At 41.1% G+C, this 20,162-nt stretch overlaps 1 protein-coding gene across 1 annotated transcript in view; it reads left to right on the top strand.

Annotated features, from left to right (window-relative positions):
• The window catches only part of GRIN2B (glutamate ionotropic receptor NMDA type subunit 2B), a 484,741-nt gene that overhangs the window by 458,867 nt on the left and 5,712 nt on the right, over positions 1 to 20,162 (top strand). The window contains exons 10-11 of the mRNA XM_049882524.1: positions 14,923 to 15,083; positions 17,326 to 17,513. Of these exons, the coding sequence (XP_049738481.1) occupies positions 14,923 to 15,083; positions 17,326 to 17,513 (349 nt within the window). The remainder of the gene's footprint in view (positions 1 to 14,922; positions 15,084 to 17,325; positions 17,514 to 20,162) is intronic.

Below are 20,162 nucleotides of genomic sequence, written 5' to 3'. Positions count from 1 at the left end.
TTTTGTTTTTGGTTACTATGTTAAAGGAGCCCTGGTGGTGCAGTTGTTAAGAGCCCAGCTGCTAAACAAAAGGTTGGCTATTGGAACCTACCAGCCACTCTATGGGAGAAAGATGTGGCAGTCCACCTCTGTAAAGATTTACAGCCTTGGGAACCGTATGGAGCAGTCCTATCCTGTCCTATAGGATTGCTATGAGTGGGAATTGACTCAATGGCAACCCATTTGGTTTGGTTTGGTTTACAATATTAAGACCTTCATTGTGAGGAAAACTGAAAATTAACTAAATGCCATGAGTCTGAAGAACAGGCATTCTGTTTTCTGCAAGCTCCTATTTGGCCTCAGTAAGAGGATAGCGGCAGAGGAGAGGGAGTTCCATTCCCTCTACACCTCCCACCTTCTAGGGCCTACCAGAGTTACTCCAGCTCCACACCAAGTTTGGATTGGTGAGGAGCTCCTTCCATTCAAAGTAGTGTGAACACGTACTCTGAAATGACAGCATGGCCAGAGGCAGGTGAGGGGCAAACTTACCAGCCTTCTCACATCCTAGTTCATGTTTCTTCATGCGCAAACTTAAGTGTGTTTGCCACTGTGAACAACCATAGCACTAATAACACTAAGTGAAAAAAAGAACAGAAATGACTAAAGTGTTGAGTGCTTACCATATGCTAACTCCCTTTCCTGACAGCAGCAAAATAGCATCAAGTTCTGCCAGAGGCCCAGGAAGAGTACTGAGTTAATTTTGGTACTTTTATTAAATACCTGTATCTTCTAACTGGAGCCCTGGTGGCACAGTGGTTAAGAGCTTGGCTGCTAACCAAAAGGCTGGCCGTTCAAATCCACCAGCCACTCCTTGGAAACCCTAGGGGGCAGCTCTACTCTGTCCTGTAGGGTCGCTATGAGTTAGAACCAACTCAATGGCACCTAACAACAACAACAGTCTTCCAATTACATTCTGTAACATTATTGTGCTCATAATTTAGTCACCTACTTTGAATGAACTTGACAATATATTCTTTTCATTGAGTAATTTATAATGAAATATGAAAATATTTATTCTTCCCACTCGCATCCCAGAGGATGAAGAGTCTGACTTTCTAATGCGTCACTATATCCACAGCCAGGTTGTCCCATGGGTAAGGTCCTGGGTGGCTATTCTGGGTCCCGTGTTTTGAAATGAAGGCTATGTAATGTGATGCCATGCCTTATTTCTCTTTTTGGAACGTTGTTAAAATGTCACTTCAAAGCTAAGTGGCTAGTTTAAGTTACACAGCTATAAGTGGTAGAGCTAGAATTTGAACTTAGATCTTTTTTAGCCCATAACTCATGGGTATAGTTACTGTTTATAATGAAATTTTCCTTTCAGTGTAAGCACAAGCTACCTCCTTATTACATCTTTCCTGAGCACTTATGGGCCACGGAATATGAAAGGGGTCATGCTTTCAGAAAGTCTACCTTTGTGTTATTGTCTGACCTTTCTCTTACCCCTTTGGTCACAGCAAGGAATGATGGTGGGCAAAGAGAAAGACCTGCTTCCTCCAGCCCCTCCTTCCTTCTTCAGACGTTGCTTATCGTGGTTCACACACTCCTACCCACTTCATCCCAATTGGACTGTATGATATTATTATGGGAAAATTGATTAGTGGGCATGCCTCTGGGCTGGAGTAGATATTAATAGCTGCTGTACTTACTTTAGAGTTCATAGGAAAATTAGGACCATCAAAAGGGAGAAGTGATCTAAAAGGGTTTAAAGAGGCAGATGGCTCAGTAGTTCCACTCCTAGATATTTACCTAGAGAAATGAAAATTTATGTTCAAGCAAAAACCTGTGCGAATGAACGTTATAGGAGCTCTATTCGTAATCACTTAAAACGGAAAGTAACCCAAATGTCCTTCAGCGGTTAAGTGGCTAAACAAATGAGTTCTTCCATGCAATGGAATACTACTCAGCAATATACGACAGAGCGGAACTGCCTCATAGGGTTTCCTAGGCTGTTATCTTTACAGGAGCAGATGCCAGGTCTTTTCTCCCCCATAGTGGCTGGTTGGTTCCAACTGCCAGCCTTTCAGTTAGAGGTTAGCGCCCCAGCACTTAACCACCAGGGCTCCTTCAAAGGCATTTTACTTAAAGGGAGAGGGGGAATAGTCCGTCTCAAAAGGTTACATACCGTATGGTTGGGGATAGAAAGCAGATTAGTGGTTGCTAGAGGCTAAGGGTGAGGAAAGGGTGTGACTATAAAGAGGTAGTAACCCATTGCGGTGGAGTAGATTCTAACTCACAGCTACACTATAGGACAGTAGAACAGCCCCATTGGGTTTCCTAGGCTGAAATCTTTATGGAAGCAGACTGCCACATCTTTCTCCTCAGAGTGGCTGGTGGGTTCCAACCGTTGACCTTTCAGTTAGCAGCAGAGTGCTTAACCACTGCTCCATCAGGGCTCCTAAAGGGGTAGTAAACCAAAAACAAAAAAACAAACCCAGTGCCATCGAGTCGATTCCAACTCATAGTGACCCTATAGGACAGGGTAGAACTGCCCTACAGAGTTTCCAAGGAGCACCTGGTGGATTCAAACTGCCGACCCTTTGGTTAGCAGCCATAGCACTTAACCACTACACCACGAGGGTAGTACAAAGGAGTTATTCGAGGTGATAGTTCTGTTCTGTGTCCTGATTGTGGTGGTGACTGCAAGATTCTACACGAGTTAAAATTCATAGAACTGTATTTATATATATTTTAAAAGTCAATGATAAAAGACAACTATTAAACTAAAGGGTATGACTGATAATGTTGATAGTGGGAGGGTGCTGGGTAGGTGAAAATATAGTCTGTTCAGAATTCCAGGGCTCACCACCTCATAATTAACAGCATAGGCCCAAGTCTCCTTTGTATCCTAACCCTTCGCACCAATTCTCTTGGGTATCTAGAAGGGCTGAGTGACATTTGGGCATTGATTCTTCTTGTGATTCAAATATAAAATAAGGAGTGATGAAATGAATACAGTATTTATGTGTTGGATTGTCAAGCTCTGAAGACAAGAGCCCCCAGATTCCGCACATGTCATGCAGATGGATCCCTGCGAATAGGCTGTATAACATCCAATTCCTCAAGGTCGCTCTGCAGCATGCCCTGATCTGCATATGCTGATTTCACTCAGACTGAATGAGAAGGGACACTATTGCAGGGCAGCCAGCTACCCTTTTTGGTTCTCCCCACCCTTTTCATTTCAGTAGAGCCACTTTCCTTTGCATGCCGTCATTCCTTCAATCTGTCTATCCTTGTTAGGACTCAGTGGCAGCTGAGTGGGAGATGGCCAGATCTGGTGGTCAGAAAAAGAACCTGGATGCCATAAACATTCAGGAGATTTTTTGTTTTGTTTTCAGAACCTGCACTTTCTCCTGGCATCATAACCTCAAAGACTTCACATCTTCTCCCTGAATACCTGTTTCCACAATCTCACTATGGAAAGCAATTAGTATTGGAGGAGGAGTCTTAAAACGGAATGGTTCCTCCAGTGAGAGCTGCTGTTATTACCCATGACCCTTTAGGCTTCTCCACTGCCCATGTCCACCCTTCCAATTCCATCCTATCCTCCCTGCAAGCTTAAATTCAGCCTCCTTCAAGAAGCCTTCCAGCAAACCCAAGCTGGTTGCAGCCTTTCTCTTTAGAATACCAGTAGCACTTATATTCAGCTCCTGAGATTTTGTGTTTTAGCTAGTTGTGCATATGACATTTTTCATATGCTTGGAAGATAGGGACGGTATCTGATGATGCTGTGTTCCTCTTTTTTTCCCCCGTGGTGCCCAAACCACCACAAGTACAAATATGGAATCTGGGGCATAGAGAAGTTAAGCACCTCGTTCAAGGTCACACAGCTATCAAGTGACAGAGCTGGGATTCAGACTCAGTGTGGTCCCACAAGGAAGCCTGGTGGTGCAGTGGTTAAGCGCTTGGCTGCTAACTGAAAGGCTGGTGTTTGGAACCTACCAGTCACTCCATAGGAGAAAGATGTGGCAGTCCACTTGTGTAAATATTACAGCCTTGGAAACCCTATGGGGCAGTTATACCCTGTCACTATGAGTCAGAATTGACTCAATGGAAATGGGTTTTTGGTTTGGATGGCCCTACAGGCTCTGCCATTTCTCTTCCCTTAGAGCATGAACTCGAAACTCTTCTGCACAAAATTCAACTCCTTTTAGGATCCAGCCCCTCTCTACAATAAAAAGCTACTTGTGGTCCCCATCATGCCAAGGCACTCTGACATCCTGTGTTTTTATTGTGTCCTGTGTCTTACTGTTGTCTCTGTTTAGAAACCATTTGCTCATTCTCTTGTCTAACTGGAAAATGTCCTTCAGGTCTCAATGTCAGTGTCCTCCCTTCCCTACGTGCTTCCACTGCTGCTTAGGCACAGTTTTTCATAGCACCCAGCACATTCCTCATTGGTCTCTAGCCACTGGTCTTATTTCTGCCCCTCGGATACACCAAGCTTGTACCTATGTCAGGACGTTTGCATTTGGTGTTCCCTGGGCCTGATAAACTTTTCCCCTGATCTTTGCATGGCTGCTCCTTCTCGTTATTCAGGTCTTAATTCAAATGCCACCTCCACTGAGAGGCCTTTTCAGGGTATCCGATCTGATTGTTTATTCCTCCAAACCACTTTTTATCCCGTTTTACTATTTCATTTTCAACCTAGCACTTCATTTTCATTATTTCAAATTGTCTTGTGTTCTGGATATCTATTGCTGCACAGCAAACTACCCCATCACTTAGTGGCTTGAAAGCAAGAACTTTTTCATTATATTTCACTATTTTGTGGGTCAGACATTTGGGCAGGGCTCAGCTGGGTGATTCTTCTGCTTTGCATACCATCAGCTGAGGTCACTCAGTATTCAGCAGGCAGTTGGGCTGGGCTGGAGGGTCCAAGACAGATTTACTCTAAGGCCTGGTGCCCTGGCTGCAATGTCTGGAGGTCTGGGCTCAGCTGGGACTGTAGACAGGAGTGTCTACACGTGGTGTCTCTGACATGTGGCCTCAGAGTTGCTGGACTTCTTACATAGGGGACGGCTTCCATCGAGGTGAGATTCCAAAAGGCTTGGGTGTAAGCTCAAAGCTCCTTATGCCTTAACCTCAAAAGTCCCAACATGTCACTTCTGTAATAGTCTATTCATCAAGCAAGTCACCAAGGTCAGCCCAGAATCAAAGGGAAGGGACATAGACCTCACCTCTTAATGGGAGGAGTGGCAGAGAATTTGTGACTATCACATTAAAAAAAAAAAAAAAGTTTATTATCTGACTTTCTCATTTACAATGTGAACTCCTTGGAGGCAAGATCTTATTCCTCTGCAATGCTTTGCCCCCACTACCCAGAAGGAGTCTACACATGTTCTCAAAAAAAAAAAAGAAAACTCATTGCCTTCGAGTTGATTTCAACTCATAATGACCCCATAGGACAGAGTAGAACTGCCCCCTACACATGATGTTGTTTTTGTTGTCAGGTGCTACGAGTCAGTTCCGACTCAGCGACCCTATGCACAACAGAACAAAACACTGCCCAGTCCTGCGCCATCCTTACAATCGTTGTTATGCTTGAGCTCATTGTTGCCGCCACTGTGTCCTCTGAGCATAGACCTTTGTGCTGTGTTTTATAGTTAAGAGTGAAGAACCTGGTCTGCTGGTGTCTAGCTATATGACCATAGTCAGATTACTTACCTCTCCAGCTCCTGTATCTATTAAATGGGGCTAATAGTACCTACCTCATAGGGTCGGTGGCAAAATTAAATGAGTTTGAGTTACTCTATGTAAATTGTATGAGACATAGTAAGTGCTAAGGAAGTGTTAGCCACTGCTCTCATTACATTATTATTATTATTTCCAACAAATATAGAGGTAGAGGTTTTACCTCTGGCCTCATGGGACCTCATTTCAGAGCTCAGTGAGGGTCTTCCTCTTTTCCACTGACCCTGTACTTTGCCAAGCATGATGTCCTTCTCCAGGGACTGATCCCTCCTGACAACATGTCCAAAATATGTAAGATGCCATCTTGCCATCTTTGCTTCTAAGGAGCATTCTGGTCGTACTTCTTCCAAGACAGATTTGTTCATTCTTTTGGCAGTCCATGGTATATTCCACATTCTTCACCAACACCTCAATTCAAAGGCATCAATTCTTTTTCGGTCTTCCTTATTCATTGTCCAACTTTCACATGCATATGATGTGATTGAAAATACTATGCCTTGGGTCAGGTGCATCTTAGTCTTCAAGGTGATATCTTTACTTTTCAACACTTTAAAGAGGTCCTCTGTAGCAGATTTGCCTAATGCGGTGCATCCTTTGATTTCTTGACTGCTGCTTCCATCGCTGTTGATTGTGGATCCAAGTAAAATGAAATCCTTGACAACTTCAATCTTTTCTCCGTTTATCATGATGTTGCTTATTGGTCCAATCGTGAGGATTTTTGTTTGCTTTATGTTGCGGTGCAATCAATACTGAAGGCAGTGGTCTTTGATCTTCATTAGTAAGTGCTTCAAGTCCTTTTCACTTTCAGGAATCAAGGTTGTGTTATCTGCATAACGCAGGTTATGAGTCTTCCTCCAGTCCTGATGCCCCACTTTTCTTCATATAGTCTAGCTTCTCGTATTATTTGCTCAGCATACAGATTGAATAGGTATGGTGAAGTGATACAACCCTGACGCATACCTTTCCTGTTCTGTCCGAACAACTGCGTCTTGATCTATCTAAAGTTCCTCATGAGCACAATTGAGTGTTCTGGAATCCCAATTCTTCGCAATGTTATCCATAAATTATTATGATCCACACAGTCGAACGCCTTTGCATACTCAATAAAACACAGGTAAACATCTTTCTGGTATTCTCTGCTTTCAGCCAGGATCCATCTGACATCAGCAACGGTATCTCTGGTTCCACGTCCTCTTCTGCAACCTGCCTGAATTTCTGCTAGTCCCCTGTCGATATACTGCTGTAGCCATTTTTGAATGATCTTCAGCAAAATTTTGCTTGTGTGTGATATTAATGATATTGTTCTATAATTTCCACATTTGGTTGGATCACCTTTCTTGGGAATAGGCATAAATATGGATCTGTTCCAGTCAGTTGGCCAGGAAGCTGTCTTCCATATTTCTTGGCATAGACGAGTGAGCACCTCCAATGCTGCAGCCCTTTGTTGAAACATCTCAACTGATAATTCTGTCAATTCCTGGAGCCTTGTTTTTCCCCAGTGCCTTCAGTGCAGCTTGGACCCACTCCTTCAGTACCTTCAGTTCTTAATCATATGCTACCTCTTGAAATGGTTAAACATTGACTAATTCTTTTTGGTATAATGACTCTGTGCATTCCTTCTATTTTCTTTTGATGGTTCCTGCATCTTTTAATATTTTCCCCATAGAATCCTTCATTATTGCAACTCGAGGCTTGAATTTTTTCTTTAGGTCTTTCAGCTTGAGAAATGCCAAGCGTGTACTTCCATTTTGGTTTTCTATCTTCAGCTCTTTGCACACGTCATTATAATACTTGGTCTTCTCGAGCTGCCCTTTGAAATCTTCTGTTCAGTTCTTTTACTTCAGCATTTCTTCCTGTTGCTTTAGCTGCTTAATATTCGTGAGCAAGCTTCAGAGTCTCCTTTAACATCCACCTTGGTCTTTTCTTTCTTTCCTGTCTTTTCAATGACCTCTCACTTTCTTCATGTATGATGTCCTTGATGTCATTCCGCAACTCGTCTGGTCTTCGGTCACTAGTGTTCGACACATCAAATCTATTCTTGAGATGGCCTTTAAATTCAGGTGGGATATACTCAAGGTCATATTTTGGCTCTCGTGGACTTGCTCTGATTGTCTTCAGTTTCAGCTTGAACTTGAATATGAGCAATTGATGGTCTTTTCCACAGTCAGCCCCTGGCCTTGTTCTGACTGATGCTATTAAGCTTTTCAATTGTCTCTGTCCACAGATGTAGTCAATTTGATTCCAATGTGTTCTATCTGGTGAGGTCCATGTGTATGGTTGCCGTTTATGTTGGTGAAAGAAGGTATTTGCAATGAAGAAGTTGTTGGTCTTGCAAAATTCTATCATTTGATCTCCGGTGCTGTTTCTGTCACCAAGGCCATATTTTCCAACTACCAATCCTTCTTCTTTGTTTCCAACTTTCACATTCCAATCACCAGTAATTATCAATGCATCCTGATTGCATGTTCCATCAATTTCAGACTGTAGCAGCTGATAAAAATCCTCAACCTTAGTGGTTGGTGTGTAAATTTAAATAATAGTTGTATTAACTGGTCTTCCTTGTAGGCATATGGATATTATCCTATCACCGACAGCATTGTACTTCAGGATAGATCTTGAAATGTTCTCTTTGACAATGAATGCAATGCCATTCCTCTTCAAGTTATTCCTGGCATAGTAGTCTATATGATTGTCCGATTCAAAATGGCCAATACCAGTCCATTTCAGCTCATTAATACCTAGGATATCGATGTTTATGCATTCCATTTCATTTTTGATGATTTCCAGTTTTCCTAGATTCATACTTTGTATATTCCAGGTTCCAATTATTAATGGATGTTTGTAGCTATTTCTTCTCTTTTTGAGTCATGCCACATCAGCAAATGAAGGTCCTGAAAGCTTTACTCCATCTATGTCATTAAGGTCAACTCTACTTCAAGGAGGCAGCTCTTCCCCAGTCAAGTTTTGATTGCCTTCCAACTTGGGGGGCTCATCTTCCAGCACTATATCAGACAGTGTTCTACTGCTATTCATAAGGTTTTCACTGGTTAATTCTTTTCAGAAGTAGACTGCTGGGCTTTTCTTCCTAGGCTGTGTTAGTCTGGAAGCTCAGCTGTAACCTGTCCTCCATAGGTGACCCTGCTGGTACCTGAATACCAGTGGCATAGCTTCCAGCAGCACAGCAACACGCAAGCCCCCACAGTATGACAAACTGACAGGCATGTGGAAGCTACACATGTGATACCAATAAATATAGTGTCTGTGTGAATAAAAGAACAAGTGAATGAAAAAAATGAATGAATGTTTGCATTCCTGACCTTCTGGCATGTAAACTCCTTGAATACAGGGCCTGATTTTTTTCATCTTTGTCTCCTCAGTTCCTAGTACACTAAAAAAAAAAAAAAAAAATACAGTCTCCTATACTATTAGATGCTTGGTAAATATTTGTCAAATGAACTGATGCATTTTAATTATTACTGTTAAAGGAGAGAATATGAGTTATTCTCAGCACATACATAGATGTTGAATGATAGTGGCTAGTATTAATAAATTGATAATGTCCTATACATAGGAAAATCAATTTATATATTTATTTAATAAATAAAATAAAATGGACCAGATGCGTACCTCCCAGACTTCTCCCCCTCTCCCTCTCTGTCTGCAGAGGAGGGGCTCTGTAGTGGAAGTCAGCAGCCATAACAGCCTCAGAACCCAGCAGTCCTGTCACCTTTGGGTGGAGGCAAGTGCTCTGACTTCAGGCCTGGGGACACCTTTCTCCTCACAGAACTGTCAAGGCTAATACACCTTGAGGCCATTAGGACGGGTGGGTTGAGGGGCAGTGCTGAGATGATCTGAACAGCTCAGAGGGCTGAATTCTGATTCCCAGCAGCTCTCCAGGAGGATCAAGTGAGATTACAGTTCACTTAACATCCTGGGATTGTTTTGCCCTGGTGTAAGCACGTGCTTACAGTAATTGCTAGAAGCCGTGTGTTAAATTCAGTGGGGAGAGCTGGAGCTGACATTTGCTATGCCAGAAAAGGAAGGGTACCTTCACTGGCCAACACCGTTTACAGTGTGTTGCTTCACTCTCAGCAAGCAGAAATAGGACTGTGCTCTAACATTTGGGGCTGGCAATGGGAAGGATCTGCACCCAGGAGACAAGTCTCAGCTGCTCCTTCTACTTCAATGTGACCTTGAACAACTTACTTGACCTCTTTAGGTCTTTGGTTTTCTTCTCTGTGAAATGATGCTGATTCTTACAGTTCCTTCCTTTCCCTGTTTTTTATTTCCCTATGAATATCAGTGTTTTTATAATCTCAATCTGGGTGACTGCCAGAAAAAGATTCCAAGTTTGAGGAAGCCCTATAATAGGCCAAAGATTTAATAAGGAATTATTGTTGTTAGTTGCCATCAGGTTGGCTTCAACTCATGGTAACCTTATATATAACAGAACAAAACGTTGCCCAATCCAGCCTCATCTTCACGATTATTGGTGTTTTTGAGTCCATTGTTGTGGCCATTGTATTAACCAAAGTATTCAAGCTGTAGTCTCCACATCCTTGATTCTAAGGAACACTCTGTATTTCTTCTAAGACTTCATTCTTCTGGCAGGCGATGATATAGTCAATATTCTTCACCAACATCACAATTCAAATGCATCAATTCTTCTTTTGCATTCTTTTTCCATTATCCAGATTTCACATGCATGTAAGGCGATTGAAAAGACCAGCTTAGGTTAAGCACACCTTAGTCATCAAAGTGACATCTTTGCTTTCTAAAACTTTAAAGAGGTCTTTTGCAACAGACTTGCTACATCCATGGGCATTGATTTTGGCCCAAGTAGAATGAAATAATTGACAATATCAATTAATAAGGATTATTGTATAAAATTCCCTGTTTTAAAATCAGGTTGAGTGTTTTAATTCAGTCACAGGTCTCCTTGGTATATTGGGGTTTTTCTTTTTTTTTTAATTATTTCTCAGGTTCTTCCCTTTTGTATGGATTTTAAGACACTTTGGTCCTTGACAATGCTAAATTTTACTCCTTTACAAAGCCCCCAGAGAGCACTGATTGCCACTCAGGTTAAACAAGTGTCATATAGTGCCTCACAGCTTGGGGTAAGTTTATTACAAGGGCATTTATTGGCCATATCAAGGGATTTGGAAGATTATTTTGTCCTTCTTCATCACAGGCCTCCCTAAACATATAGTTCTCCATGGCCATGAATTTTAGTGAAATTCAAGTTCCGATGACGGGTTTCTAAATCTGAGTTTTGTTTAAACCTCACAGATCTTACCAAGCTGGGGCAAGAATTTTCAAAGCTCACGTCTGTTTCTACTCTGGCTAATTCTGGGGTGATATGCTCTCCTTGTTTGTCCCCAGACTGGCCTAGTTTAAGGAATAAATAGAGAACAAGAGTTTTCATCTTAGAAAACGTTGCCTAGCACAGGACAATTTTAGGTATTAGAACTTCATCCCCACAGATGCCCCCAACAATTTTGAGAATCCACCATGTGCCAGATATTGGGTTAAATGATTTCCTACATATAATCTTATTTACTCATTAAAATAATACTTCCAGATGAGAAAAATGGGGCTCTGTAAATTTAAGTAACTTGCCCATGTTCACACAATCTGCCAGAAACAGACCTGGAATTCAGATCCAAATTGGCTGCCCCATGTCCAGTGCTTTCTGTAGGGCTGTGCTTTCCCATTCTTCCCAGTTCTGGCTGTTTTCTCTGGTTATTTTCTTATGGAAGGTGTTTTACCTCTGTAAGAGTCTTGCAATGTCGTTATATCATCCCTTTCATTTTTATAAATAGCTTTATTTGATTTTCAAATATTTTCTCTTTGTCAGTGGCATGTCTTTTCATGGTCTTAACTATGCCTTTTGAAAATAAGTTCTTAATTTTGGTGAAGTCTAATTTATCTTTTTTCTTTTGTGGATTGTGCTTTTGTTGTCATAGCTAAAAAGTCTTTGTCTAATTCGAGATTACAAAGATTTTCTTCTAGAACTTTTAAAATTTTAGGTTTTATATTTAGGTATATGTTCTATTTTGAGGTTATTTCTGTGTATGTCTGGGTGTGGTGTGGAACGAAGGTTGTTTTTGTATATGAATATCTAATTATTCCAACATCATTTGTTGGAAAGGCTATCATATCTTTGTTGAATTGCCTTTTCACTATTTACGCCTGGGTCTATTACTAGGCTTTCTCTATTCTGTTCTAATGATCCATTTATCTGTATTTATGCTAATACTATACTTTTTTTTTTTTTAATTACTGTAGCTTTCTAATAAGACTGGAAACCCTGGTGGCGTAGTGGTTAAGAGCTACAGCTGCTAGCCAAAAAGTTGGCAGTTTGAATCCACCAGGCACTCCTTGGAAACACTGTGGGGTAGTTCTACTCTGTCTTACAGGGTCGCTGTGAATCGGAATTGACTCTACAGCAACGGGTTTGGTTTGTTTGTTTTTTTTAATAAGACTTGAAGTCAGGTAGTGTAAAATCCAACTTTGTTCTTGTTTTTCAGTGTTGTCTTGGTTATTCTCAGTCCTTTATCATCCTTTTAGTTTTCATTCAGGGATATGGTTATAACACTGTATCCAAAAGTTGAAAGATAATTTAAAATCGAAAGTTGCCAGAGCACTATTAAAAACCTTCTATAATCTAGCTTCGTCAGGAAGTGAGGCACTCTGGGCATCAGATTCTATTTGGTTAATCAAAAATTGTTGCATGGGCCTTGTATGGATTGCCAGTTTTCAAAAAAATTAGAGCATAATAATTTATACCAGAATTGTGTTGGACATGATTACAATTTTCATTGATATTTTAGCAAGTACTTTGGGTCTTAGATTGTCTTAGTCATTGTGAGCATCTGTTGTTATTGTCCTAGCAAAGTGGGGAATTAATGATTGAAAGAGGCTTATTAGGTTATATTGCTGCCTACCATAATATGTACTCTACGTGTTATCTGGTGAATACCTTTCTTCCAGCCTCTGAGATGTTATATTTGACAGTGATTGCATAGCATTCTGATGTCTGTCAGGTATTGCAACCCACCCTTGGCCAACACCACATGATATAATTTCGGAAAACACTTAGCTAGATATTGGTCAGCAGCCAGGCCGGCCCCACCCAATCATTTAGTAAATGAATTTAGTCTTAGAAATTATTTCATTCTTTCTTAGACACATGGCGCCTCCAGCTATTCAAGTTCCCAACATAGTGACCTACCAAACCTGGATGTTACCTTCCAAATACATCTTCCAAAAAAGTATGTCCCTGTTTATTTTTAACTTACTATCTGCTGGGGACAGCAAGCAATAACTATGAATTAGGCCAATTGATTCCTGACAGTGTTAGCCACCACTGCCACTGTGTGACTGAGCAAATTACTTACCCTCTCTGGGTCTCAGTTTCTTCATTTGTAAAGTAAGATTTGGGACAGATAGCCCTGAGTGGCTCATTCAGCTCTGAAATTCCTTAATTCTTATAGTGTATTTAACTAAAAATCATAGCCCCTTTAAAAATAAACAAAGACTCTTAATGACAAAAAGTACTGTGGTAAGCTGAAGCAGGAGCTTTTTAGGTCAGTAAGTAGTGGTCTTTTGATGAATCACAGATTGCCTACGTAACTCTACTTTTAACAAGAAAGTGGCATTTATGGTTGCTGGTCCTGTGACATATTGTGATCCATGAAACCCTATACTCTGAGCAGCCGTAGGCCTTCTCAAGTCAAGGAGAGAAGAGAGAATAATGGCCCTAAGCCCAGGCTACTCCAAAGGTTCAGAGGACTCCTGAGTTGGCAGGTTAGGTTTTCAAATATATCTCCAAAGCAAGTGGTGTAGTGTTGAAACTAAGAGGACTTTAAATCTCTACATAATCTTTCCTTATGCCAAGGCAGAACAGAGCTACTCCAGTCAGATTTCATCTGACCATTGATAGAGTGAGAAGCTCTGAGATCCTGCTGTTTACTAGGAGATGCAGAATATGGACACGGATTAAAAATAACGTGAGAACATTTATCGAACACTTACTGTGTGCCAGATGCTATGCCAAGCACTTTTTATGCATCATTTCATTTAATCTTCACAACAGTCTTGAAAACTAGGTATTATCATTTTCTTGCCAATGAGCAAATGATGCATGGAGAGTTTATGTTACTTGCCCAAGGTCACATCCTAGTAAGTGGCAGAGCTGGTCTTCAGTCTATATCTGTCTCAGTCTGGAGCTTAAATTCTTAGTGACTACATCAGAGACTAGTTCTCATATCTCAGCCAGCCCATTTAAAGAGCATTTGAATGTGTAGGTGTGAATTATAATGGTCTAAATCAAGATCACCAAGTACTGATGGGTCACTTTGGGATAGATTTCATGAAAGAATTCACAGGTTTCCTGAAGAAATTTACTTGAGTTACGTTTTTCAAAGGGCATGAACTGGCCTAGAAGAAAGATGAGTTTACGTTGAGGGGACAGACTATATGAGGCCATGAAGATACAAATAAACAAAATTATGTGTTCAGGAAGCAACACGCTGACTTACTCATTGCGGGGCAATAGCCAGAAATAAAGCTGATGTCATAGGGGTAGAAATCCAAGAGATTTCAATTTATTCTGGTAAGCACTGGAGAGCCACTTGCCGTTTTTAAGCAAGGAAGGAACATAATTCAAATTACATTTAATTTTACAATGTATCCTATAGCTCAAGTAAGACGAGTATGAGCTTTAATACAAAGAGAAAATTTCCTAGCAAAATATATATTTGATACTTAAACTCACTTCAGGAGTATAATGTAGCTGACTTTATTAAGGACCTGTGGCCTTAGTATTTCAATGACTATGCATTTGTGCCCCTAAATTAAGAGACCCCAGAAGAGAATTTCATAAAATTTTTAAAAATAAAGGTGACTAGTCCATTGCAGTTGAAAGCTAACTGCACATTCTTTCTTGGCATAAAAAGTGTGCATAAAAAGGAACACACAGAGGTTATAAATTAAAGCCAGGGTTGGGCAAATAGAAAGTTCTCAACAATATGTGTTAAATTGAAGTCCACTTTCAGAGAGCAACTGCTGCTCCTGAGTGAGGGCTAATGTATTTGGTAAGTTGAGTTGGGTCCCTTCCATTATGAACCTGCCAATGCTAACTTAATATCGCTTCACATTTTCTGAAATATTTTCTTTTTCTCTCTCCAGTTCCAGAGACCCAATGACTTCTCACCCCCTTTCCGCTTTGGGACTGTGCCCAATGGCAGCACAGAAAGGAATATCCGCAATAACTATGCAGAAATGCATGCCTACATGGGAAAGTTCAACCAGAGGGGAGTAGATGATGCCTTGCTCTCCCTGAAAACAGGGTAAGAACTGCTTCCAAGCTCAGCCTTTGATATGCTTCTGACATTTATTAAACATATATTGAATCAGATGTACTAGTATTCCATGTTTGGTGCTACACAAAGTTAAATCAAAGGAGACTTCATTTGCTTTTTAAGGATTTCCAAGTTAAATTTGACAGTATAATTCAGGCCAGTGCACAAAGATGCATATGCAAGTATTTATGTGTACATATTTGTTTTCCGGAAACCCTCGTGGCATAGTGGTTAAGTGCTACGGCTGCTAACCAAAGGGTCGGCAGTTCAAATCCGCCAGGTGCTCCTTGGAAACTCTATGGGGTAGTTCTACTCTGTCTTATAGGGTCGCTATGAGTCGGAATTGACTCGATGGCACTGGGTTTTTTTGGGGTGGGTATTTGTTTTCTATTTGCATCAGTGTAACCATGAAAGAGGAGTGAAATAGAATGTAAAAGTAGAAGGGATGAGTCAAGTATGAGGTTTATGCATTAAGCATAAAATAAGGACTTGTTGACTAGGAAGTGAAATGATTCTGGTGTCTTCTGGGCAAGAAGTAAAAGAAGAAAAGGGTGAAAATTTTTAGGCATGAACAGTAAGAATATGTAGACTAATCTGTAATTACAGCTTTTGCTGGCATTCTTTGGATCCAGCTCTATATTCTAGGGGGTATTTGTTCGTTAAAAAGAGTGTCATGAACTGTGAATGTATTGTCTTGAGCAGTCCCAGTGACACTCTTACCTTTATTTATTTGACCTCCAGGAACCACAGCCGTGGACAATTATAAGCATTGGAATTTTGGACTCAAGAGGTCTTGACCCAAATGAATGAGCTTTATAAGCTTTGGGATCTAGGGGTAAAGGGATCTTGTAGCTGGTTTCTTTTGTTGTATAATAAGTCACAGGAATTGTATCCCTTCTCAATACCCCAGTAGCTCAGGTCTGGAAGAACCATTTAGATGCATGGTTACCTAAAACACTGATAGGCTTGATCTTATCACCATAAAGTCACAGCAGATTTCAGTTTTGAGCTTGGAGGAAGGGCCACTTTGGATAGCCTGGTCCCTGGTAATGTCAGAGCTAGGGTTTTCGGGTATGCCACCTTTCTATAGGGTTCTCATAGCCTTGTAGAAAATGTCTTATGTCTTACTATGCCAGAAAAGGAGCCCCGGTGGCGCAATGGTTAAGAGCTACAGTTGCTAACCAAAGGGTCAGCAGTTCAAATCCACCAGCCACTCCTTGGAAGCCCTATGAGACAGTTCTACTCTGTCCTATGGGGTTGCTATGAAGGGCTTATTTTTTCTCGGCTAGGTAGAGGTGGTAGTTGTACAACATTGTGAATGTACTAAATGCCACTGAATTGTTCACTTTGTAATGGTTAATTTTATGTCAGTTTCTCCTCAATAATTTAAAATAAATTAATAAATAAATGGAAGCACTTAAAAAAAAAGTGAAGGGGATGCATTCTTTTCTTGCTTGCAGACACCTCTATTACCTGTCTTGCTATATCTGAAGGTTTCCTCTACCTTTGACATGTTTAAATATTGGTTTTACATATTGGCTGATGTCTTCCTACCCTTACCCCTAGTCTTATTCCCTTCCCTATGTATTTCTTCATTGTAAAGCCCTTTACAATACAGAAATTGAGGTTCTTACACATTTAGGACTGTGAGGGATCTCAGTTCTTTTGCTTTCACATACATTGCTCTTAACACAAGCCTGCGCTACCACCAACCCCATCACTCATCTCTACCTTTGTGCTGCACAACAGAATACTGAAACGTTTCTGACCACAAAAATAACGTTGCACATCTATTGAAACTCATACACCTACACTTATCCCCACTCTGGACTGTAATGAACTGAGAAATGAAAAATGTTATATAAATCTAACCCATGCTATTTGTTGTTATCATTGTGGTGGTTACTTTTCATTATTTCTGTTATTATTTTTATTGATTCTTTTTTACTCCTTCTTTTCAGACACAGCTTATGAGTTGGCTTCAAGCCCAACTTACATTCTCATCATTCCCAGTGGGAGGCAAACAACTCCTTTCGACCTCAAATCACATAAAGAACAGCCTGGGATTTAGGCTTTGGATTTTGGCAGAGTTCCAATTTAGGCCTTACTTTGAACCAACTCTCCCCCGTAGTTGGCCAGAACCCTACTGCTTCTTATTAATGTCCCCATAGGTGGTTTCGTACTAAAATTCCTCCTTTGGATTTTGTTTGTTTGCTTGTTCCTTGCTCAGGAAACTGGATGCCTTCATCTATGATGCAGCAGTGCTGAACTACATGGCAGGTCGAGATGAAGGCTGCAAGCTCGTGACCATTGGCAGCGGGAAAGTCTTTGCTTCCACTGGCTATGGCATTGCCATCCAAAAGGATTCTGGGTGGAAGCGCCAGGTGGATCTTGCTATCTTGCAGCTCTTTGGCGATGGTGAGTTAAAGAAAGAGAAAGTGCCTATTCGGCTTTTAGAGATGGCCAGTCTAAAACATCAACCCTTCCTCCCTCTCCATTCCTCTAACCCCAGCATTCCTAGACAGTATACTGTGAGATTTTGGGGTGACGGATGGGGAAGGGGATTAAAGGCGTTGGCTAAGCAGGTATGTTTTGCGATTGCAGGGACAAAGTAGGAGAGGCTGGTGTTAGATGATCAAAAGCAGTCATCTCACATGTAGCTTGAGCATTGGATGGAATAGTAGAAAAGTCTCTGTTCCTTATATGCCCAGAAAAAGAGCAGAGAAATAAATTTGTGGCCATTTACTCGTTCTTTCCACTCTCCCATCTTGCTCTTTCAGCTGCAGGAAGTAGGGGCAGGGCTAGCAGGAGAAAGACACTAAAAGGCACTCCCTAGGTCCCTGGGTTTTGTGCTCAGCTAATAACCAAAAGGTTGGCAGTTTGAACCCACCCAGCAGCTCCATGGAAAAAAGTCTGGCCGTTTGCTTCCATAAAAATTATAGCCAAGAAAACCCTATGGAGCTCAGTTCTACTTTAACACATGGGGTTGCCATGAGTCAGAGTCAACTCAACAGCAATTAGTTTGGCTTTTTAGCAGTATCACTCTAGAAGTCCCTGGATGGTGCAGTTAACATGTTCAGCTACTAACCAAAAGGTTGGAGGTTCGAATCCACCCAGAGGTACTTCAGAAGAAAGGCCTGGTGATCTACTTCTAAAATGTCAGCCATTGAAAACCTGATGGAGCACAGTTCCACTCTGACACACGTGGGGTCACTATGCATTGGCATCAATTCAGTGTCAACTGATTATTTATTTTAGTGTCACTCTAGCAGCAGGCCGAAAGCCATCTTGCTTTTAGAAAATGGCAACTCTTATCTCATTATATTTATTTCTTCTGCATCCCTCTTAAGTTTACTGTCCAAAGTACCTACTCTTCCTGTTATCCTTGGAGAAAGTAATCCAGCTATAGATGAGCGGCCTGACTCTGCTTGGCTCCACAGGCCATCAGCAAAGTGATTCCCTAGATTATTTCTGTAGAATCTTTGCTGTTAAGGATGAGATAAGAGGCAGAGGAACACAGCTGGATTTTCAGGCTTCAGGTGAAGCCAGCTGCTCCCCTAAAAAGTTAGGAAAATCATAGTTTGATCAAAGAAATGAGTAAAAAGCAATTTGATTAACATTGGAAAGAGGAGGGGGTTGCCGCTGGGGTGTTAACAAGCCAGTTTGGTATCAGAGCTTCTGTAATTTTAATGGAGCAGCCACTTACCAAGAGGAGCAGCAACAGAGATGATTTGCAAAACTTGCTGAAGCACTGGTCCGAGGATACAAAAAAGTTCAAATTTTTACCCAAACCAGTATCTATTGGAACAGACTATTTTCATCATGATATTTTTCAGAATTTTGCTTGTCTAGTTTTTTTTTAGTGTTAGGTGGATTCTAGATCAATGACACGGTTTGTTTCATTTTCCTTTTGACAAGGATTTCTGCCTTTCTAATTCCTAGTATCCGGTGAAGTGAATAAAGGTTATTGAAACTTCATTAGGGGATTAAATTAATCAGGTGGTGCAGTGGTTAACAGCTTGGCTGCTAATCCACCAGCCACTCCTTGGAAACCCTATGGGACAGTTCTACTCTGTCCTATAGGGTTGCTATGAGTTGGAATTGCAACTGGTTTGGTTTTGGTTTTTGGTCCTTAAAGCAGTGTTAAAAGGAGGTGGGCCTGCATATGGTGGTCTTATTTTATTTGAGCTTACTCCCCTTTGCTCTTAAAATTTATATTTTCTTCAACAAGAGATCAGTAAATCCAAGGGCCTCTAGGGGATCTCAACCTCTTCCCTCTTTCTCTCTCCTCCCTCCCTTCTCTTTCTCCTCCTCCTCCTCTTCTTTCTCTCCCTCCCCTCACCATTCCTCCTTTGAAATAAAAACTCTCCCCTCCCTGTGGCCAGCCCCTACTTCTGTATCTCTAAGCCTCCTACTTTCAGTATTGAATGTGCAGGGAGCCAATTCTTTGTTCTGCTAGGCTGTTCATTGTCACCTCACTTCTCTAACACAGAGCTCATTACCTCCAGGGGTTAGAGTGAGAACCAGAGGTTGTCTAAAGTCTTAGGCAGTGGTGTTTAACTCAGCAAAGAACAACTTCCTAATAATGAATGGGGATTCTTTAAACTGTAGCAAGCCTTTTCTTTTCATGCCATTGTAGACACATGAATGAATTAATGCAATAACCTCAAAAATTAACAGCCTGCCTCTAGTCTTCTCCCCCATTACCCCAATCTGCTTTGCAAAATTTTAAGAGTAGTTTCCTGAGTCACATGTTTGATCATGTTATTCTCCACTGTCTATAAAGTGCAAAGTGCTTAGTCTGATACTCAAGCCCTACTTAAGCCCTCAGCAATCTTATATTGACTTTTTAAATTCAGCCTTTTTGTCTGATATTATTCTGTTAGAACTGTTCTGCATGCCTTTCCCTAAACAAGCCTTGTGCTTTCCCACCTCCCTGCCATTTGCTCACCGCTATCCCTGCTGCCTCAAGTGCCTTTTCATACGATATAAATTAAAATTTAGCCATCCGCCATACCCACCTCCAAATCCTACCTCCCTCATAAAAACCCACTGGCCACAAAATAA

Source organism: Elephas maximus, chromosome 4 (genome assembly GCF_024166365.1).
Source record: "Elephas maximus indicus isolate mEleMax1 chromosome 4, mEleMax1 primary haplotype, whole genome shotgun sequence".
In the NCBI taxonomy this organism is placed as follows: domain Eukaryota; kingdom Metazoa; phylum Chordata; class Mammalia; order Proboscidea; family Elephantidae; genus Elephas; species Elephas maximus.
Note: the sequence above shows the minus strand (reverse complement) of the source record. Positions and strands in the feature narration are given on the sequence as shown.